The 21,223-nt window shown below is 43.5% G+C and overlaps 1 protein-coding gene across 1 annotated transcript in view; it reads right to left on the bottom strand.

Annotated features, from left to right (window-relative positions):
- Window positions 1-13,635: 13,635 nt before the first annotated feature.
- Window positions 13,636-21,223, bottom strand: part of tgfbr1b (transforming growth factor, beta receptor 1 b) — a 59,925-nt gene continuing 52,337 nt past the window's right edge. The window contains exon 9 of the mRNA XM_058059606.2: window positions 13,636-21,094. Within this exon, the coding sequence (XP_057915589.2) occupies window positions 20,969-21,094 (126 nt within the window). The 3' untranslated portion in view covers window positions 13,636-20,968. The remainder of the gene's footprint in view (window positions 21,095-21,223) is intronic.

Genomic DNA, 21,223 nt, shown 5'->3' with positions numbered 1-21,223 from the left:
ACAGGCGGAAGTGCAGAGAGAGAAACAGTGAGAGGAGCGCTGCTTAAATACTCTCCACCCACACAATGATTGGCCGGCAGTGAACTCTGTTTAACGGGACACGCTGCATAGGGAGATATGGATATACTCCTATGCTGCTACACGTTCTTAAAATATGGTACTCTATAAGGTCTGCCACGGTCTCTTTGTCTCCTCCATACACTTTCTTAGCCTGTTTTATATTGTGCCATCTAAACATGCCCTACAAAAGTTTCTTGAATAGGAATTGAACCCATAGGTTGTATATATTTGATTTATTAATCCTACCATCCCCCCTGTTGAGACATGCGACCTCCCATGGCTCAATATAGCCGCCCATTTATACAAATTTTTTGGAAGGATGGGTTTGTTATTAGGTCATGTAAAAATACCATCACGTAGCCTCGCACCACGTGTGGTCCAAAGGTGCTGTTCCTGTTTAGGCGACTGTTGTTGCATATCATGCAAGACAGAATGTCAAGGAATCAGAATTTAAAAGCAGGACACGTATGTTTTGCTGTGCCACCGCTTTAGCGGTTGCATCAGCGAAAGCATTTCCCAGCGATGCTGGGTCGGCACCCGACGTGTGGGCAGCACATTTACATATCGCTAGCTGCTTTGGCAGCTATACTGCTTGCAAGAGTTCGGTCAAAAGATTAGCATGAGTGACAGGTTTCCCTGTAAAATCAAATGATGGTTATCTGTAAACAGTAATCTATGAAGCTGGACAACATCAAACAAAGTACAACAATTCAAACTCTGGATCCTGTGGAACAAATTGAAGTTAAAATGATGACACACCCTGCCAGGTGTGTGAATGACTTCTCCAAGTGTTACAGTGTTAATGTTAGTACATGTTAGTACTGTTAAACAGTTTTCAACAAAAATATGTCATATTTCGGCCATGTATGACATTTGTCTTCTCCTCCTCCAGGAGAATGTGCTTTCCTAATGTGGAACAATGAAGGTTAGGTTGGAATAGTTCATAGTAGTTGATGTCTTCCCACAACACAATAACAACCCTGAAAAAACAATCACATTTAAATTTTAGTCAATTTTTGTCACAGTCCAATGTCCCCCATGAAGAATCCTGCTGTCGGTGTGTCGTACTCATAGTCGTCATGTCAGGATGTCATTTGCAACACTTAAAAAGTCCAAGTTCCTTTGAAAGTCGGATTGTCCTAATTTACAAGGCCTTTTTCATAATAGCTAATTATTAAATGAAGGTTCTGCATACCCTATAAATACCATATAAATATCACATTTTAGCAGATTTAATTTATGCCTATTGATGCTAAAAGAGCAGAACAGCCTAACATGTTCTTCGCATGCGTCTATTAGTAAACTAATCATTGGGTTTGTTCTGTATTGCAATACGTTTGTTTCCCTTTCCCAAAGTGATGGTCAGAGATGGCTTCAGCCTCACACTCACACAGACAAACAAGACAACACAACAATGAAAAACCAGCTGGACAGTCCTTTCTGAGTGTATTTTTGCCGAAAACACTTTTCAAAAAATCCAATTTAGGACTGCAATAAATTAGCAAATTGTTTGTGCATTCCCAATCAAATGTAAAATAGCATGCTTGTACAAAAAAGGCCCATATTATTCCATTTGTCACTGTGTCTCTTTTAGATAGAGACCCATGAGGAATGGAATCATGACGTCAAAAAAACGTTACCTGAGTAACCCAAATGTGCATTAAGGCAGCACTTATGCCCAGAACAAAATATTTGTGAGATAAACATTCCCTAAGCAGCTATCCCTATGTCAATATCTTTTATCAAATTTCTCATCACCATAGAAAGGTATGATGTGCATTGAAGACCTTGAAGAGCATCAATTTGCATTAATTGTGTGTGTGTGTGTGTGCGTGCGTGCGTGTGAGAAAGTACATTCTTAACCTCCTCCACCAGTTGAGCACTCATGTCACCAGTTTGCATCCTCCTTTTATATGCATACAGCTGATTGGCCTCTTGCTTCACCAAAGTGTGAACATCAGGGTCAGTGTCAGTTTTCACAACTTCACCTCCATCTGAATTAGAAAATAGGCCATTTGGTCCTTTGCACCATATGCCAACAAACTTAATTTTTGAAGTTGAATTTTCTCTTAAACAGAAAATCCAATGGTAAATTGTCTTTGGACCACTTCACCTGATTGGCCAACAAAGTTAACATAATTGCCATTCAACTTTGGAGAGGTTAGGAATTTGTCACTCTTAGTGAGTGTATGTTTCATCAGAGTCGAAAGGAAAAGAAATAACCTTGCCATATTTTGTATTCTTAGTCTTCTTATAGCATATTCTAAAAAAGAGAAGTAGATCATATTCTACTTAGTTATCAGCAAGAGGGGCTGATTTAAGCCAAGACTCTAAACAAAAGGAAGAAAAGGACAGAACTTGTAGATGTGTATGTGTGTGTGTGTGTTACTGTCAGCTTCAGTATCATCCATGGCATCAGATGAGTCAGAGTAGCCATGATCCCATCACGCCCCACCTCCTTGCTTCCTTCCACCATGCTTGTTAAGAAAGTCCTCCATCTTGTCTTTCGTCCAAAGTCTCCTTTGCTGCATATGCCAGGGTCATACTGCTGTCCCAGTCTCTTCTCTGGATGTCCTCCTTGCAGGTGGCCATTTGCTGCCCATTCATTCTGGTGCATGGCTTGTCCTTGCATCAAAAGTGTGATCCATCCAGTTCTAAGTCAGCCACATTCCGCTTTAGTGGCTGGTGATGTGATTGTTGTCAGCGTGAACACCATGTCAGCAAACGTCTTCTGAACTCTTCAATCGTCAGGGAAAGTGGGACAATTCACTAAACACAAGCAGGGCTATTATGGCCTCCCCACACGCCTTCCTTACACCATTGTCCCACTCATGGTCTCCACCGTCATTCACAAGATACTTCCCAAGCATCCGTTTGGATACGAGTGACTACATGTCTGGAAAGGATCGTTTGCAGTTGGAACACAGCTCATGTGTTGGATCTTCTTCAGGTCTTGGTGAAGATGAAACTGGAAATAATGGCATGGCCGATGATATTGGACTCATCGTGCATGTTGTTGTATCAGGATGTTGTCGTCAGGTTGTTGGCAGAGCAAGGGTGGAGGTGTGCGATCAAGATCACGGTCCACTCTGAGTCACTGAGGCACTGTAGGAGAAAGAGAAGAAAGACCTATTCTGAGAAGTCTTGTCTGTTCTTTTCATGTCAGTGTGTGTTGCAGATCTTGCCGATGTAACGATCATCATCATAGCAAGTCTTAGTTGCAAGCAGTGCTCTCTGCTCTCAATGGTTTTTAAGCCTTTTTCATTTTTCAACATAACATGCCCTTAACAAAATTCTTGAATGCTCTTTGATTTTCTCTCAAATAATTATTTTTGTTTTAAACAATGCAATGTGATGTTTTCCCTTATCACAAATTTTTCTCAACAAAAATCTCAAAAATCTTTTGTTCTATTTTGTTTAACTCACTTTCTCTTGTTCATATAAAACTCACTCCTCTTTTTCTCAAAAGTTCCCCATATTAGTGTTTTTTATGCATGCTTCCCCATTTTTTTCTCACGTCTTGCCTTCCTCTCGCCTTCTTCTCTTTCACCTGCTATTTTCATCCATGTTCGCGTATGCTCAAAGCCTCGTTTGTTCATCGCTTTTTTTAAATTTATTTTTTATTTATTTTTTTATTATTATTATTTGTTGTTTACTTTGTATGGATTCAGCAACAGGATGGTGATAAACGTCCGCTTTGTGGTCTCACTTCGACCTTTTCAGGTGGAGATTCTTGTCTACAAACATCCACAAAGGGTCACCATTACCCTGTTGTATTGGTATAAAATATAATTACCTAGTGGTAAGTATATTTTCAGTCACACGATCACATTCACACTCGCGCGTCTTGTTTTTACAGACTAGAGGACTCCGCCGTCCTTCACAGAATTTAACGTAGTTTATTTCAACTAGAGGAGTCTGTCCTCCCACGGAATTTAACTGTCTGACCTGATGGAGTCTTGAACTGTCAGGGTTTTATTCTTCTTCGCCTAACTCTCTCCCTATCTTGGCCCACCAAGATCTATCTTATGTCGACTTTCATTCACACTCTTTTTATTAAAATTCGTACTCACAGTCTCTTTGTCCTTGGATTTCCCGTCAACTGTCTGATCCCAGCCCGAGAGGGAGGAACCAGTTCCGAAAAGGGTCTTTTGCCGTGGCCACGGACTTGTCTGGGATCTCACTCACACGCTGGAATCGTCAGGATCCGGCTCGAAGGACCATGTAAATGTCAGGTTTAATCACCAAACATCTGTAAAGCAACCTGCTCAAAGAGGACAAAGAGACGTGGGATAGTTTTTCTTGCAAGGAGAGTGATTGAAGTCTGCTCAGTAACAACCTCCAAATCAACTCTGAAACAGCCTTCACTCTCCTGCCTTTTATTTAGGAATGCCCTAGGTCACATGAGGTCTCAACTGCTACGAGAAGGAGGTGCTGACTATCCAGTTGAGACCATTTGAAAACAAACCACTATCTGCCTCATGCACACATGCTCCTCTCGTGGTTGACTGCTTGAGCACTCAACTGTCTCCTTCTGCTGGTGTCCCATCCTGTAATAAAAGCAAGTCATGCATACACACACATAGAACAAAGCTATACTTATCTTACTAACTTGTAGCTAGAAAGGCAAACAGTTAGACCAGCAAATTGGATAACTTATCTACAACAGTTCCAACAGAAGCACTGCTGTGGAGTTAGAGCAAAAATGAGGAAAAAGTGTTTCACTCGCTGTGATAATGTATTACAAGCAACCTTTAGGCTTTGTGGTAAAAATCTGCTCCATATATGGCACATGTGTGCCACGTCCAAAAAAGCACTCCACTCGCTCAGAGAAGAAGGGTTAGGGTTAGGGTTAGGATTAAGGTTAGGGTTAGGGTTAGGGTTAGGGTTAGGGTTAGAGTTAGGGTTAGGTTAAGGGTTAGGGTTTTGGCACTTATGGAACACATTTAGTGTGATGTGCTTTATTGCTTGGCACACACAACCATTGTTCGAAAATGCACTTTATTCACTCTCAAACACATTGTGAGCAAGAACATACTGCGAGTCATTGTGAGCCAGCGGAAAATGCCAGGAGGCTCATTCCAAGTGTGCCTGACGCAGCTTCGCATCCAATTCGATGTGCTACAGTTTCATGTCGCTGAGAAGCACTGCTGTGGAGTTAAGGCAAAAATGAGAAAAAGTGTTTCACTCGCTGTGATAATGCATTTCAAGCAACCTTTAGGCTTTGTGGTAAAAATCTTCTCCATTTATGGCACATGTGTGCCACGTCCAAAAAAGCACTCCACTCGCTGAGAGAAGAGCGTTTTGGCACTTACGGAACACATTTAGTGTGATGTGCTTTATTGCTTGGCACACACAACCATTGTTCGAAAATGCACTTTATTCACTCTCAAACACATTGTGAGCAAGAACATACAGCGAGTCATTGTGAGCCAGCGGAAGGTCCCAGGAGGCTCATTCCAAGTGTGCCTGACGCAGCTTCGCATCCCATTCTATCTGCTACAGTTTCGTGTGGCTGAGAAGCACTGCTGTGGAGTTAGAGCAAAAATGAGGAAAAAGTGTTTCACTCGCTGTGATAATGTATTTCTGTCAGGGCAGGACGTGGGAAGGAGGACCCAAAGGCAGAATTGGCAGGCACGACACGAGGTAAGGTTCTACACGAGGGTGAGGGTCGGTACACAGGAAGTCAGTCCAATGAGGCAAAGGTATCCAAGAGCGGCAGGCAGTAGGAGAGGTCGAAAGGCAGGCGAGGGTCGAAAACCAGGCGAGACGATCACAAGGAATGCTAGGACGAGACATGGGAGTACAACGAACTTGCACCAGACCGGAGGGATCAGAGGCAATATATAGCCAGCAGGAAATCAGGTGATGAGGGACACCTGAGCACAATCAGGCAGGAGGCGGGGTCTCCAAGGAGAAGGCGGGGTAGGCAATGGCAGGCATGACAGAACCCCTCCCTCAATGGCCGGCTCCTGACGGCCCAGGAACCTCAGGGTGAGCTTCATGAAAGTCTTTGATGAGGGAGGGATCCAAAATGAACCGGGAGGGTACCCATTGGCGTTCCTCAGGTCCATACCCCTCCCAGTCGACGAGATACTGCCAACCTCGACCCCGCCGTCGAGCAGCCAGCAGTTTCCTGACTGTGTAAACCGGACCTCCCTCCATGATTCGGGCGGGCGGTGGGTGGCTGGCTGGTGGGACCAGGGTGCTGGTTTTCGCAGGCTTGATCTGGCTCACATGAAAGGATGGGTGGGTTCGCATGGACCTAGGTAGCTTCAGACGGACTGAGACAGGATTAATGACTTTGGAGATTGGAAATGGGCCAACGAACCTGGGGGCAAGCTTCTTAGACTCCACTCTCAGGGGAAGGGTCTTGGAGGATAACCAAACTCTTTGACCCACAGTATAGGCAGGAGCAGGAATTCTTTTCCGGTCCGCCGCCCCCTTGTAGATCTCGGACTGCCTTTGAAGGTTCTTGCGAGCCCTCTGCCAAACTCTCTTGATTCGCCCCACCAAGGCCAAGGCGGAGGGCACAACGGAATCCTTGACGAGCGAGGGGAACAGGGAGGGTTGGTGACCAAATACCACGTGATGCGGAGACATACCGGTGGATGCACTAGGCAAGGTGTTGTGGGCCAACTCCACCCACAAGAGCTGTTTCGCCCAAGAAGAGGGATTTTGTGATGCGAGGCATCGCAACTTTGTCTCCAGCACCTGGTTGATCCTCTCTGCCTGTCCATTAGACTGGGGGTGAAATCCAGATGAGAGACTAACTGTGGATCCCAGCAAGCCACAAAATTCCTTCCAAAACAAGGAGACAAATTGAGGACCACGATCGGACACTATGTCCTGCGGGAAACCAAAAATGCAGAATATGTTGTTCAGCAGTGCCTCGGCCGTTTCTTTGGCCGAGGGAATTTTACCAAAAGGAATGAACTTTGACATCTTGGAGAATCTGTCCACGACTGTGAGTACCACCGTCTTCTCCTCTGACGGGGGCAGTCCACAAACGAAATCCAACGAGATATGGGACCAGGGCCGGTGGGGAATAGACAAGGGTCTGAGTTCTCCCATGGGTTTCTGTGGTGAAGATTTGTTAGCCGCACAGACAGGACAGGCAGAGACATATTCAGACACATCCTTTGCCATGTTGGGCCACCAAAAGCGTTGCTGGGTTACAAACATGGTCTTTTTCACCCCCGGGTGACATGAGGTCTTATTGGTATGAGCCCAATGAATGACCGGACCCCTCATGGCTTCCACAACATACAATTTATCTGGAGGGCAGTTTGGGGGCCGAGGCACTTCAAGTCCTGCCTCCCTGACCTTATCTTCTATCGCCCATTGCAAGGCAGAGACAAAGCATGAATTAGGTAAGATGGTTGCGATCTCAGGTTCCTTTTCCGATGGGAAAAAAACTCGGGACAAAGCATCAGGCTTGGTGTTCTTGGAACCAGGACGGTAAGACAAGGTAAAATTGAAACGGCTGAAGAACAGTGACCACCTAGCCTGTCGAGAATTTAATCTCTTGGCGGATTTGAGGTACTCCAGATTCTTGTGGTCAGTCCATACCTGGAATGGCAGCGTAGACCCCTCCAGCCAGTGTCTCCATTCTTCGAGAGCCGTCTTGACTGCCAATAATTCACGATCCCCGATGTCATAATTGCACTCTGCTGAAGACAATTTTTTTGACAGAAAGGCACATGGATGCAGTTTACCGTCCTTAGCACCGATCTGGGACAGGACGGCTCCGACTCCAATATCTGATGCATCCACTTCGACCATGAACTGCAGATGGGGATCAGGGATGGCAAGCACCGGGGCTGTGGTGAACCTATCCTTCAGTTTCACAAAAGCTTCCTCACACTCAGAAGTCCAGTGGAATGGTTTGTAAGGAGACGTGAGAGCATGGAGAGGAGAGGCTACCGAGCTAAAGTTTCTGATATATTTACGATAAAAATTTGCAAATCCCAGAAATCTTTGAACATCCTTACGAGACGAAGGAGTGGGCCACTCTGCAACAGCAGAGACTTTTCCTGGATCCATCCTCACCTTCCCCTCGGACAGAATAAACCCTAAAAATGATACCGAAGACTGGTGAAAGTCACATTTTTCGGCCTTAACAAATAGGTGGTTGTCCAGGAGTCTTTGCAGCACCTTCCTGACATGCTGCACATGAGTAGATTCATCGCGAGAAAAAATCAGAATGTCATCGAGATAAACAAACACAAAAATATTTAACATGTCCCTCAAAACGTCATTGACAAGGCCCTGAAACACTGCTGGGGCATTGGTCAGTCCAAAGGGCATCACCAAGTACTCATAATGTCCTGTTGGGGTGTTGAAGGCTGTTTTCCATTCGTCCCCCTCTCGTATCCTGACAAGATGATAAGCATTACGCAAATCGAGCTTGGTAAAGATCTTAGCTCCTTCCAGGAGCTCAGTGGCGGTGGCAATGAGGGGCAGGGGGTACCGGTTCTTGATGGAGATGTCGTTAAGTCCTCTGTAGTCTATGCATGGCCGAAGGGTTTTGTCTTTCTTCTCTACGAAGAAGAAACCAGCCCCCGCAGGAGATGAGGAAGGCCTGATAATCCCTGCTGCAAGTGACTCCTGAATGTATTCCTCCATCGCACGGCGTTCAGGAGGGGACAAGGAAAAGAGTCTTCCCCGTGGGGGTGTGGTTCCTGGCAACAGGTCAATAGCACAGTCGTGGACCCGGTGCGGGGGCAGTGACTTGGCCTTGACTTTACTGAAGACAGCTGCTAAATCATGGTAACACTCTGGAACAGAGGATAAATTGACCTCCCCTTGTTGTTCCATCACTGTTTTGGCGCTCACCAAACAGTTGTCCTGACAGCCAGACCCCCAAGAGACGATCTGGCCAGAAGCCCAATCGAAGTGGGGGTTATGCTGCTTTAACCAAGGGTGCCCTAATATAACTTCATGATCAGAGCTAGAGAATACATGGAGACTTAGTCTTTCTGTATGATTGTCGGGAAAAGAAATCTTGACCGGATGAGTTCTGTGACTAATTTTGCCCAGAGAACTTCCGTCCACCGCCTTCACCGTTAGGGGGTGTCGTAGAGGGCACAGGCGAAGCTTTAGTTTCCTGGCGAGAGAAGTACTAATGAGATTGGCATCTGACCCAGAGTCTACAAATACTGGCACCATGATGGATGTATGTTGAGAGCAAAATTGTACCAAAGGTTTGTAGAGAGCAGGATTGCTGATAATGACATTAAGACTCACCGAGCCATGTCCCAGGTTGCTTGTTTTGCCCCTTTTGACCCCACAATTAGCCACTAGATGTCCCCCTTGACCACAATAAAAGCACCTGCCCTCACTTCGGCGGCGGGTCCTTTCTTCTGGAGACAGGCGGGTTAGTCCCAGTTGCATGGGTTCGTCAGCAGAGGGCGCAGCAAGTGGCACGGCGATAGGGGTGGGCCGGACATTGTTGACGTGCCCTAGGTTGCCACCCCAGTGTGTGGTGGAATCTCGCCCGCGCGACCTGCTCTCCTCTTCGTGATCATGAAGGCGCCTCTCAATCATGACGGCCAAGGCGATGAGTTCATCAATTGTTCCTGGCAGTTTCAAAGGGATCATTTGTTTACGGATGTGGGGGGACAGTCCAAGAAAAAATGCGTCTAACAACGCGGGGGCGTTCCAGTCGCTGTTTGCCGCGAGAGCGCGAAATTCGACAGCGTAGTCGGTGACACGCTGACGCCCCTGACGTAGCTGGAGAAGGGAGCGAGCTGCTTCTCTGCCGGACGGCTGGCGTTGGAACACTTGCTCCAGTGCCTTGGAGAATGCTGCGTAGGACGCGCACACAGCGGACCGACGGCTCCATTCCGTGGTGGCCCACGCTCCTGCTCTGCCCGTGAGGTGGGAGATCACAAAAGCCACCCGGGCACGTTCTGACGTGAATGCGGGGGCTTGAAGTTCGAAATGGAGTTCACACTTGGTCAAAAAAGGGCGTACGTCGCCCGACTCGCCAGAGAACCACTCCGGCCGTGACAACTGTGGACACGTGGCGGCCGGCGAGGCGGAAGTCAGGACCGGAGGAGGGAGCGAAGCCGCTGCTGGATCCGCTGGAGCCGCGGGTTGAGCGGCGGGTTGAAGAGCCAATAGCAGGGAGTTAAGCTGGGAGCCTAGATTCCCAGCCATGGCGTCCTGTCGCTCCGACAGAGATTGCAACGCTGTGCCCAGAGCGGCAAGCTGTTCCTCTTGCTGGCTCTGGCGCTGTCCTTGCGTCCGGAGTGCCTGTCGAACAGACTCCAACTCCGCTGGGTCCATGATGGCAAGTTCGTTCTGTCAGGGCAGGACGTGGGAAGGAGGACCCAAAGGCAGAATTGGCAGGCACGACACGAGGTAAGGTTCTACACGAGGGTGAGGGTCGGTACACAGGAAGTCAGTCCAATGAGGCAAAGGTATCCAAGAGCGGCAGGCAGTAGGAGAGGTCGAAAGGCAGGCGAGGGTCGAAAACCAGGCGAGACGATCACAAGGAATGCTAGGACGAGACATGGGAGTACAACGAACTTGCACCAGACCGGAGGGATCAGAGGCAATATATAGCCAGCAGGAAATCAGGTGATGAGGGACACCTGAGCACAATCAGGCAGGAGGCGGGGTCTCCAAGGAGAAGGCGGGGTAGGCAATGGCAGGCATGACAATTTCAAGCAACCTTTAGGCTTTGTGGTAAAAATCTGCTCCATATATGGCACATGTGTGCCACGTCCAAAAAAGCACTCCACTCACTCAGAGAAGGCCTCCGAAGAGCATTTTGGCACTTATGGAACACATTTAGTGTGATGTGCTTTATTGCTTGGCACACACAACCATTGTTCGAAAATGCACTTTATTCACTCTCAAACACATTGTGAGCAAAGGATGATACGGCGGGTCATTGTGAGCCAGCGAAAGGTGCCAGGATGCTCGTTCCAAGTGTGCCTGACGCAGCTTCGCATCCCATTCTATGTATAACAGTTTCAAGTTGCTGAGAAGCACTGCTGTGGAGTTAGAGCGAAAATGAGACAAAGTTTCACTCGCTGTGATAATGTATGTATTTCAAGCAAGCTATAGGCTTTGTCGTCCAAATTTTTCTCCATATGTAGCCAATGTGTGCCACGTCCCAAATAGCACTCCACTCGCTCCGAGAAAGCGTTTGAAGCGCGGTTTGGGACACTTCTAGTGTGGTGTGTTTCATGGCGTGGCTCAAATAAGTATTGTTCGCAAATGCACTGTATTCACACTGAAAAGTATTTTGAAGCTTTTATAACCTGTCCCGGGGGCGTATGTGTATATATACGTATGTGTGTGTGTATATATGTGTGTGTATATATATATATATATATATATATATAGTATATATAATCTACATTATAAAAATGTTTATTGTATAAAAGTATTATATATTAAGCATAATAGTATTATTATACGATTATTACATCCATAACTACTATTATCAATATTATTATCACTTAATTTTTTTAATTTATTTGTGTATGAAGGCATGTGTGATGTATGGGGGCTGTGTGCTATTGTGCTATTTCCCTGGGTGGGGCGCCTGGAGCGCATGTGTGTGAGGTGAGGTCTCGGTTGTGCAGCTTGATCCACAGATCTGGGACCCCTGGGTAACACCCCGGAAGCCCTACCCGGGGACGTCCATGGCGTGTGCTTGCTTGTGTGCGTGTTGAGTGGATGGGGTGTGCTCGTGTGTGTGTATGTATATGTATATATGTATGTGTGTATGTATATATAGATATATACAGGGTGGGCTGTCGCTGGGTGTTCCATCTCTGCCGCCTGGGCCTCCATGGGGTAGTGGGTCCTTGACTCTTCTGTCCTGGCCGGGGCGGTCTTGTGTTGGTGGTCGGGCTTGGGATTGCCTGGGGGTGGGCCTGGTTACGCTTCCTGTAGCTCTCCTCTGGCCATGGCTTTGCGTGCACCCATGGGGTCGGTGGATATCTGGCGGTGGGGGCTTGACCTGGCTGCGCGGGGCGGGGCGGGGTTTACTGGGTGGTAGGAGGCAGTCTCTCTCCTTTTCGCACATTTACATACAAATATATGAATTGTTACTATTGCCACTGGTAAGTTCGACTGTAACTGATGCAGTCCTGTTTGTCACCGTTGTTGTCATGGGAATTGTTGTTGCTGCTGTTTTTGTCTGTCTATCTACTGGAGGTAGCAGAGATGAGGATGCTGAGGTTCTTGGTGGGAGTGACCAGGATGGCTAGAATCAGGAGCGAGTACATCAGAGGGACATTACATGTTAGAGGCCTTGGAGATAAAGTCAGAGAGGCCAGACAGAGATGGTTCGTACATGTCCAGAAGAGTGATAGTGAATATATTGGTAGAAGGATGCTGCGGAAGCTGCCAGGTAGGAGGCGTATAGGAAGACCAAAGAGGAGGTTTATAGATGTAGTGAAGGAGGACAGGAAGGTAGTGTAGTGAGAGAGTTCAAGAGTTTTTCCCAAAGGTCAATGTGTTTTCTGGTAAAACTGATACAATCCTTAATGTTCTTTTTAGTCAGCAGTCATTTTTTCATGGAACTCATTTTAGCGCTTTAGGTCTTTTGTGACCGCTTGGATGAGTTGTCACTGCGTTCTGGAGTAATTTTGATTGGCCGGTCACTCCCGGGAAGGTTCACCCGGGTTTCATGTTTTCCCCATTGGTGGAGAATGGACTGGGGTTTGTGCATTTTGTGTTTGTGTTGTCATTTACTAATATTTCAATTTGTTTGATGATCTGAAACATTTCAGTGTGACATGCAACCCCCCCCCCCAAAAAAACAACTCAAGAATAATTTGCTATACAGCTGTATGTGTACTGTGTATATACACTTGTTCCAAAAATAATTAAAGGAGTTTTGTATACTTACTGAACTGAACAATAACCTTAAAACCGTGGTATGCAGTGAATGATGATGATCCATTCATTACACTCCTAACACACACACCCACACACAAAATAGATACACCTAGATATACCTTATTTGTCCCTCAGTGGGGAAATGTACATAATAATTACAAAATATTGCCAAATATAAATATCTTCAGAATTTACATCAGTTATACAGTGCTTTTGAATTTGAGAATAAATTTCTTTTGGCTAGCAGTATGCTGTGTTTGGATTCAATTTATAAATCCTGACTATCTTGACACAAAAGCGAAACAGTTTTGCACTGTGTTCCCTCATGTACGGAAAATGAGTTGAACTGTATCTATTTTTATGAGACAAATGTTAGATTAATTATTCTATAATATTATATTATTATTATCATACAAATTAATGAGTTGTGCTGCAGTGTTTCAAAGTGCGTTTCAAACACACTGTCCAGAATCAGTAATGTATTTTTGAACAGCAAACAATCAAAAAACAAGGCCAACAAAATAAAAACACATCTCTAGTAGTGAAACATTGTTTAATCACACCTTTTTCTACTCCAGCTATGTTAAAAGTTAACATGTTTCAGTCATCTAGTTCCTATGATCTCTCATTCATCTGTACACACAATATAAAAAAGGTCATGATAATTACGTTTAGAAATCCAAAAGGTGTCCTCAAACACCACTTGGATTTCTTCCTTTTTTTTTTTTTAAGACAAAGAGCATATTGAAAAAGGCATTTGTAGCAGAGCTCAGAATGGGGCTTGACATCTGTAAAGCACTTTTGACTGTACAGCTCAAGTAGAACAACACTACTAAAACACATCAGCGATTACACAACATGAATGGCAAAGAGGAATACTTCAATGTTTGGACTCCACACAAACAACACAATGCCGTTTGACGGGGGAAAAAAGGTACCGCCAAAGAAAAAACTAAAACTTCTCTGTAACTTCTTAACATTTCATAGAAATAAAACAAATCAGAGTAAACAAATAGAAACTATATTTACAGTGAGGTAAAACACATTGTTCTTTAACATGGAGGTATGTTCCATAAGTGATCTTTTAGGATGATGTTTAGCTTTCATTTGTCAAGCAGTCTTGATCACATGCAGTCTTGGCATTGCAAAAGTAAAATAATTCTTACTTGCTCCAAATCAAAATAGAAAGCTTTGTGCTACACTGCAGCGTGTCAGTCTGAGCACTTTAGGGACCCAAACCCCCCCCCCGTAGTGTGACATTTTCCCAGTAGGCCTCTCTCCAACATGACCCTTTCAAAAGCAATGGTGGTCCTGATCACAGTGTGTGGATCATGCAAGAAACAAATTCATGAACCTGTGCGGACACTGCTCTCACAGGTTTGCATAAGGAGACGATGAGGATGCAGATAATATCACGCATCACCAGTTTCTTCTGTGACTTTTGGGTTGTGCTTTGATTGGTCGGAGGCTCTCAAAGGGCTCGATACATTCACAGCTGTGTATGGTCTGAGGCGCTTGAGTCTCTGGCATAGTTGGTGGAGTACCCTTGCTTTTTTAGCCCTCCATCTACAACATCTTGCACAAATAAAGCAATAACTGACACAACATAGGTTTAGGCCACAGAATAGCTCAGACATTTCAGCTCCTGTTCATACGTGAAAAGAAATTTGAGCTTTTTCTTTTTTAATGCGTCTACATCTGAATTCGTTGTATCACGCTCAGAAGTGGTAGCAGCAGTCAGGAAAAAGGCCTGTGCAGTCACTCAACAGGAAATGCTAATGTATGCTTGAAACAAAGGTTTAAATACATTCAGGTTATATATAGGTTTGGATACAGGTTGGTTCCTGTTTGGCACTACTATGGAAGTACCTCTAATCTTACTCCCTGCAGAACATGGCATTTTTAAAGTACACTAATCCCTCACCACTTTGCGCTTCGACACATATTAATAAACCATAGTGATTGGTTAGGCTATTTTTTGTGAAACTAAGCATATTGAATGTATTTTTGAAATTAAGCATTTCATAAAAGTTGTTAAATGAACTAAAATACATATACGTATATATAAGGCACTCAGAAGGCACATTCGAAGACATGGAATACTCTACACTGGTCACTAGGTGTCAGTAATGTTACTGTAGCAGAGAGACTTGATCCCCAGAACAGGCTTCCATTGGCAGGTTTGAATTATCTCACAATAGGCACAACAACAGGAGCTACTGTTATGGCCGCAACCCACACCACACTTAACTATGAACCCCTGACATCAGTTGCTATCCACCCCACCATGCAGGGATGGACCCACTATAATAGTGTAGTATAGTAGAGCATGTCCCTTGCGACTGGCTGACTGACTTTAACGTAAGTTGAACAAACCCAACAAGCCATTGCCTACAGATTTATACTGACTGAAGGAGTTTTGAACGCACAAGGTTTGTTGACATTGTTTTCCTCCATGTGCACACTTTTAAACATCTATATATTTTACACACAGCGATTGCATGTGTAGCGGTTATTTAAGGTTATTTAATGATTCATCAGTTGAATGGTAAAATCACAAAAATTACATTCATATTTTTAGTGCCAGCCATGACGAACAAGCTCTCGCAGTTTAGCCTCATTTCAGAAGTGACGCCATTGGGGTAACACCTCCCAGCTAAGCGGCATAAACACATGCTTCTCAAATTAGACTAAGTTGGAATTTAGTGCAGTATATATATATATATATTTTTATCAAAATAGTAGTCATGCCAAAATGTGTTGCTGTTGGATGTTCACAGTATCTGAGTGATACTGTAAGTTTTTCTTTTCCAAAAGAAAGGTTTGAAACAGAAATGGGCACAGAAAGTGTACAGAACGAGAGAGAGCCCGCCTCAAGTTCTGTTCTTTGCAGTGATCATTTCACTGATGACTGCTTTGAAGGATTTGGCTTTACAGTATGGTCAAAAATAATTTATTTAGCTAGTACACAGAAAAAAACAAGAATGACCATTTTGTCAAAAAAAAGGTGCATTTTCCTGTAGTCCTGAAAGTTCCATTTAATCTCCAAATCTTCTTTTCTCCTCAAAAACTATTGTCTCAAATCTTCGCTAGAATCACTGTAAACATCCTGTTTTGTACACCGCAGTTTGTTTACCTGAGTCAGTACTCGGATGGCGTTGCTTCTGGAAATGAAACTGAAGAGCGAAAGTTGTAGTTCATGGTGGTAACATGAACTACAATGTAATTTAATTAATGTAATTTTTGTGAATTTACCTTTCACTATCAAAAATCAAACTACACTATGCAGAACATAATTACATGTAATATATAACATATTTTACAAAGTTGATGAATCATTTAAGGGATCCTTTAAGGCTGCTTTAGCAATAATGATGAAGCTAACAATACACAAAACGTCAACATAAACAGGCCAATTTTTCATAGAAATTAGAAATGACCCTTTTGACTCTTATATGTTATGTCCACTAAACCGGTCAGTCATGAATATGATTTTTAAGTTGATAAGAAGAACACAGTGGACAGGGATTTGTTGACTTGATCGATTGGAGTTGTCGACAAAAACAGGAACATTTATTTCAAGCATACTCCAGGTTGAAACCCTGCCCTTTTGTTAAGCTAAGTTAGAAACCTGAGCTGAACTCCACGCTGCAGTGATGCGTGTAGCTACAAGATCATCAGCGCACATGGAATGAAAAGACAGAAAGGCAACAAAGATTGAAGAACAAACTTTGTTTCAAGATCACAAGCTAAAAAAATGTTGCAAATAAAAGTAACCTTTGTACAGATAGGTCACCATGGGTTTTGAAAAGTACAGGCTGGTGGTGACTTTTAAGACAAGAATGAGGGTCGTCTGAGTTGAGACATACCAGAGGTGTTGCCCAGTGTTGTTAAAATCGTACAAATGATGATTTTAGGAACACATGAATGGAACACACAAACCACACAGCCAAAGTAATATCTAAAGGCTCCAAGCAAGATTATAAGGGGCTTAGTTATTTTTCCAAATTACAGTATTGTCCTACACCAGCACTACCAGTCCTCAACTTTGTCCAAGACTGATCCATCCATAATCCTGCATTTATCCGCAATACAAGGTTTGAATTGCCAGTTTATTCACTCGAATAAGAAAGTAACCATAACTATGTTGTTTTTTGTCATTGATAAAATGTTTAGAATCATCTAAAACGGGGGTGTTTACATTTTTTCCACCAAGGGCCACACATTTTGGGGGTACATTTTGTGCATTAAAGATGCTTAAAATCAATCTAATGTATCAGAGGCTAAGCGAACTGAACAAAGCATCCACAGCTTAGCTTTTGTAGGGAACAAAGCAAATGAGTGTAATATATAATAATGTAAGTTGACAATTATTTTATTTTTACAATATAATGCAGGCCAATAACAATAAGCCACCACGGGCCACATTTTGGACACACCTGCTTTCTTTTATCTTGGTTTTAAGTGTCATACAAGTTAGAATTTACATCTAATTGACTCTAAAAAGACACCAATAAGCACTTTATTCATTCATTCATTCATTTTCTACCGCTTATCCTCACGAGGGTCGCGGGGGTGCTGGAGCCTATCCCAGCTGTCTTCGGGCGAGAGGCGAGGTACACCCTGGACTGGTCGCCAGCCAATCACAGGGCACATATAGATAAACAACCATTCACACTCACATTCATACGTACAATTTGAGTCGCAATTAACCTAGCATGTTTTTGGAATGTGGGAGGAACCGGAGTACCCGGAGAAAACACACACATGCACGGGGAGAACATGCAAACTCCACACAGAGATGACCGAGGGTGGAACTGAACTCCGGTCTCCTGGCTGTGAGGCCTGCGCGCTAACCACCCGCTTTTTTGTTAGGGTTAGCTTTCATTCATATCATTGGAATAATTTATACCGTAAAGGGATAAATACCAGTTCTCATATACTGCTATATAAAAATTATTGACCAACCCTAGTTTCTTACCTTCTTTATTAAATCACTGGCACGCCCAACTTTCTTTGGCCCAATGGCGGGTTATTAAGCAGTCACACTTAATAAAAAATGGCGACAGGTAGAGAAGGGCGCTTTGTTTGGACAATTGATTTGGTGGAACGAAACAAGTGCAGTATTGTTTTCGTACAGATTGTACAAAAGTGGCAGGAAAAGTTTTAGAAATTTGGCATTCTCACATGAGCGTACTATATCAACCATATATGACAGGTGTTTTTATGCAACTCACTAAGTGAACAATAGGGGATTAATAACCTAACCATACAAGGTTTAGCTTAGACAATTTTAACTGAATTTTAACTCAATTAAAGAGCGGAAAAATCCATATGAACTTCTAGATTTTCTTTAATAGGTGAAAGTGTCTTGAAACCGGCCTAGGGTGTATGCTGCCTTTGGCCTGAAGGCAGCTAGGATAGTCATTCCCAGCAACCGTAATGAGGACAAGCGCTTTAGAGTATTGATGGATGTGTCTTTGGATTCACTTCCGTTGTAATATTTTCTTTCTACATTGAAGCCCTTTATTGTGTTACAGGTTTTGGTTTACCAGATATACATAATGTGGCTTGTAACTTTATATTAGTTGTTTAGCCCAAACTATTCATTTGTTATTGTCAATTCTATTTATTTTCAATATTTACATAACTTAACAAACAATTCAAATAACTGAATAACTAATATTCCAACAGGCCAACTGGCAACGGAACACACGACTAAATACCATCAAACCAAGTGCTACATGTGTTTTTGGTTGTATACAGACAGCCACTTGCAAATTATTTTTGTCACAGCTTTAAATTAAAATCAACATGTCAGGCTGGTGAAATCCTCTGGGGGGGAATTATATATTTACACTTGTTGTATAATACTGCCATTATCTTGAGGCAGGCAATGAATTCAGAAATGGGCATGTACGTTTTAGTTTTTGCTTTAGCTTTTCAACAAAGCTGCTATGACTTTAATTATTGTACTAATTACATATGTGTGAGGTGTGATCAAAAAGTTACCAGACTCTTATTACTCATTGAAATACTCATTGACCTTCAGTCAATACATGCAATGTTTTTGATCACTCTTCACATTATGCACATAAAAAGACCAAATCCTGCTTTTGGTCCCTCAAGGCTTACATGTGTAATTTGGTAGAAAAAAATATGTACATACACAAAAATCTTGGAAAACCCATGGCTTTGTACACATCTGCTTGTTATTTTTGAAATTAATATTTTGTAGATTATCATGCACTGAAAAAATGACTTTAAAGACCACTTTGCATTGACGCACAAACATGAAAATTAGAAATCCAACATTATATCAGTAACATAACTTCAGTCATTCTTTAAAGTTTTGTGTTGCTGATTCTCCAAAATCACTTTCCAGATTCAGTCCACTGACAGGACAAGCTGTCCAACACTTGTTGCTGAGGTGTTTGTGTGTTCACCTGGAGGAGTATGAAATGGAACCAGAGAAGAGGCTGGCTTACTGTTGTTGCCATTGTGTGGTGTGATGTGTTGCTCCCCTCTTCTTTTTGGATGTGCATAGTATGAGCTACTTTGTGCTCAGATGGCCTTCCACAGGGCTCCTGACACTCGCTAGAAGACACACACACACACAGATACACACAGAGCTGCATACATGCCCGAAAGAAATGCCTAGCACAGCACAGCAGCTGGCGTGAGAAGTTGGATTTTTAAAGCGCTGGCACTTTCCGGTAACAGCTGTACTGGAAGGCATAGTGGCAGCTGATTGTTGTTGCTCTAGCTGTTTCTGATTTCTTTTAACCAGAGTATAGAAAATAGACACATTTATCTACTGTAAATTGCATATGATGCAGCATGTTTGCCAAAACTTAATGAGGTCATCATGTCCCGTTTTTAGTTCAAAGAAAAAGATGCCCTGCCACTCCAAATAAAAATTAAAATAATAAATTAAACTGACCTGGAGATCCATGATAATAGGCAGGGAGATAGGAAAGTAATACATTAGTAAGAAAAATCAAAACCAGGTGCAAAATTGTCGCAGCAATGAGAAATTCTGCACAACATGGTATCGTAATACTTTCTTGCTCCAGCTTCCAGTGCTACTATGTGGGAGCACTTCACATAATTACATTCTTTCAAGAATGTGCGTTTGTGTCACATGTGTCACATCTCTTGGTGGCTTGGGCTATTGTGACAGATTACATTAGGAACAATGTAGTAAATGAAGGGCTTGCATCTCCACTTGAGACTAGCTTATGATCACCTGAAGTGAAAAATTAAATGCTAATATACAAGCGAGGCTATGGTGAATCCGTAAGGCAGCTCAGGGGACTCCCAGGTGATACCAGCAGATAACTTGCTGTTTAAGCGACCTGAAGAGCTCTGAGCAATGAAGGCCAGGCAGGGATGGGAAGGGATGGAGACGATATTATATGTTGCCCTAATGGGTCTTTAAGAGTCTTTCTTTAACAAGATGATCTCAGGCACTACCATCCCTCATTAGATGTAGGGTGTACTCCTACTAGGCCAATCATACTGTGCTTGAGCCACATCATAAATTAAGTCTGGCACATTTGGAGAGTGCTCTTATCAATACCCAAGTTTAGTAAACCTCCCCTCTTTTGGGACACAAAAAAGATGTGGGCCAGTAGTAGTTGTTGCAAGTAATTGACAGCCACCAAGAAGAATGGAGATAATCCACAAAGCCATAGAAAATGCAGCCCAATAAAAATGGCAGACCTACGAATACTCAGCAGGGGCGAGGAGAGGGAGCAGGAATGGCATCCGAGTCTAATATGAATGGCTTAATATAAGTACACCCTTATTCAATTGCCTAACAATCCATTGATGGATTCAGGTGTACAACACGTCATCTGTTCTAAATGCAAACCTCACCAGTCAGTGAGTTAAAAAGGATATGGAAAAAAAACACGATGTGTCACTTCCCTTCCAATCCAGAGGGGAGGAACAATTAATGAATAATAATGTCAATGTAACGCTAATGAAATGGAAGTCAGTTTGAAATGTGTTTGTGTGCATGTTTGGTGGGCTATGTCTACATTTTGATTCCCTCCTGTTGGCTGAGCTGTGATAGGGTCTTCTTGATCCGGAGGGCAGTGAGCCGGGCGGCCCCGTTGGCATACCAGCACTCCCTCATTATCTTAGCCATTACACGTAATGCCTGCAGAGATGACAGAAGACAACACTCCACTTCATTACAATGCTATGATGGAGTAGCCAGACATATTGGGAAAACAATGAGCCAAAGCAACCAACTGACGAACGCTTTGTCATGTACGAACACATGTTG

Source organism: Doryrhamphus excisus, linkage group LG5 (assembly GCF_037039965.1).
Source record: "Doryrhamphus excisus strain RoL-2023G ecotype Guam linkage group LG5, RoL_Dexc_Guam_v1.1, whole genome shotgun sequence".
Lineage (NCBI taxonomy): Eukaryota > Metazoa > Chordata > Actinopteri > Syngnathiformes > Syngnathidae > Doryrhamphus > Doryrhamphus excisus.
Note: the sequence above shows the minus strand (reverse complement) of the source record. Positions and strands in the feature narration are given on the sequence as shown.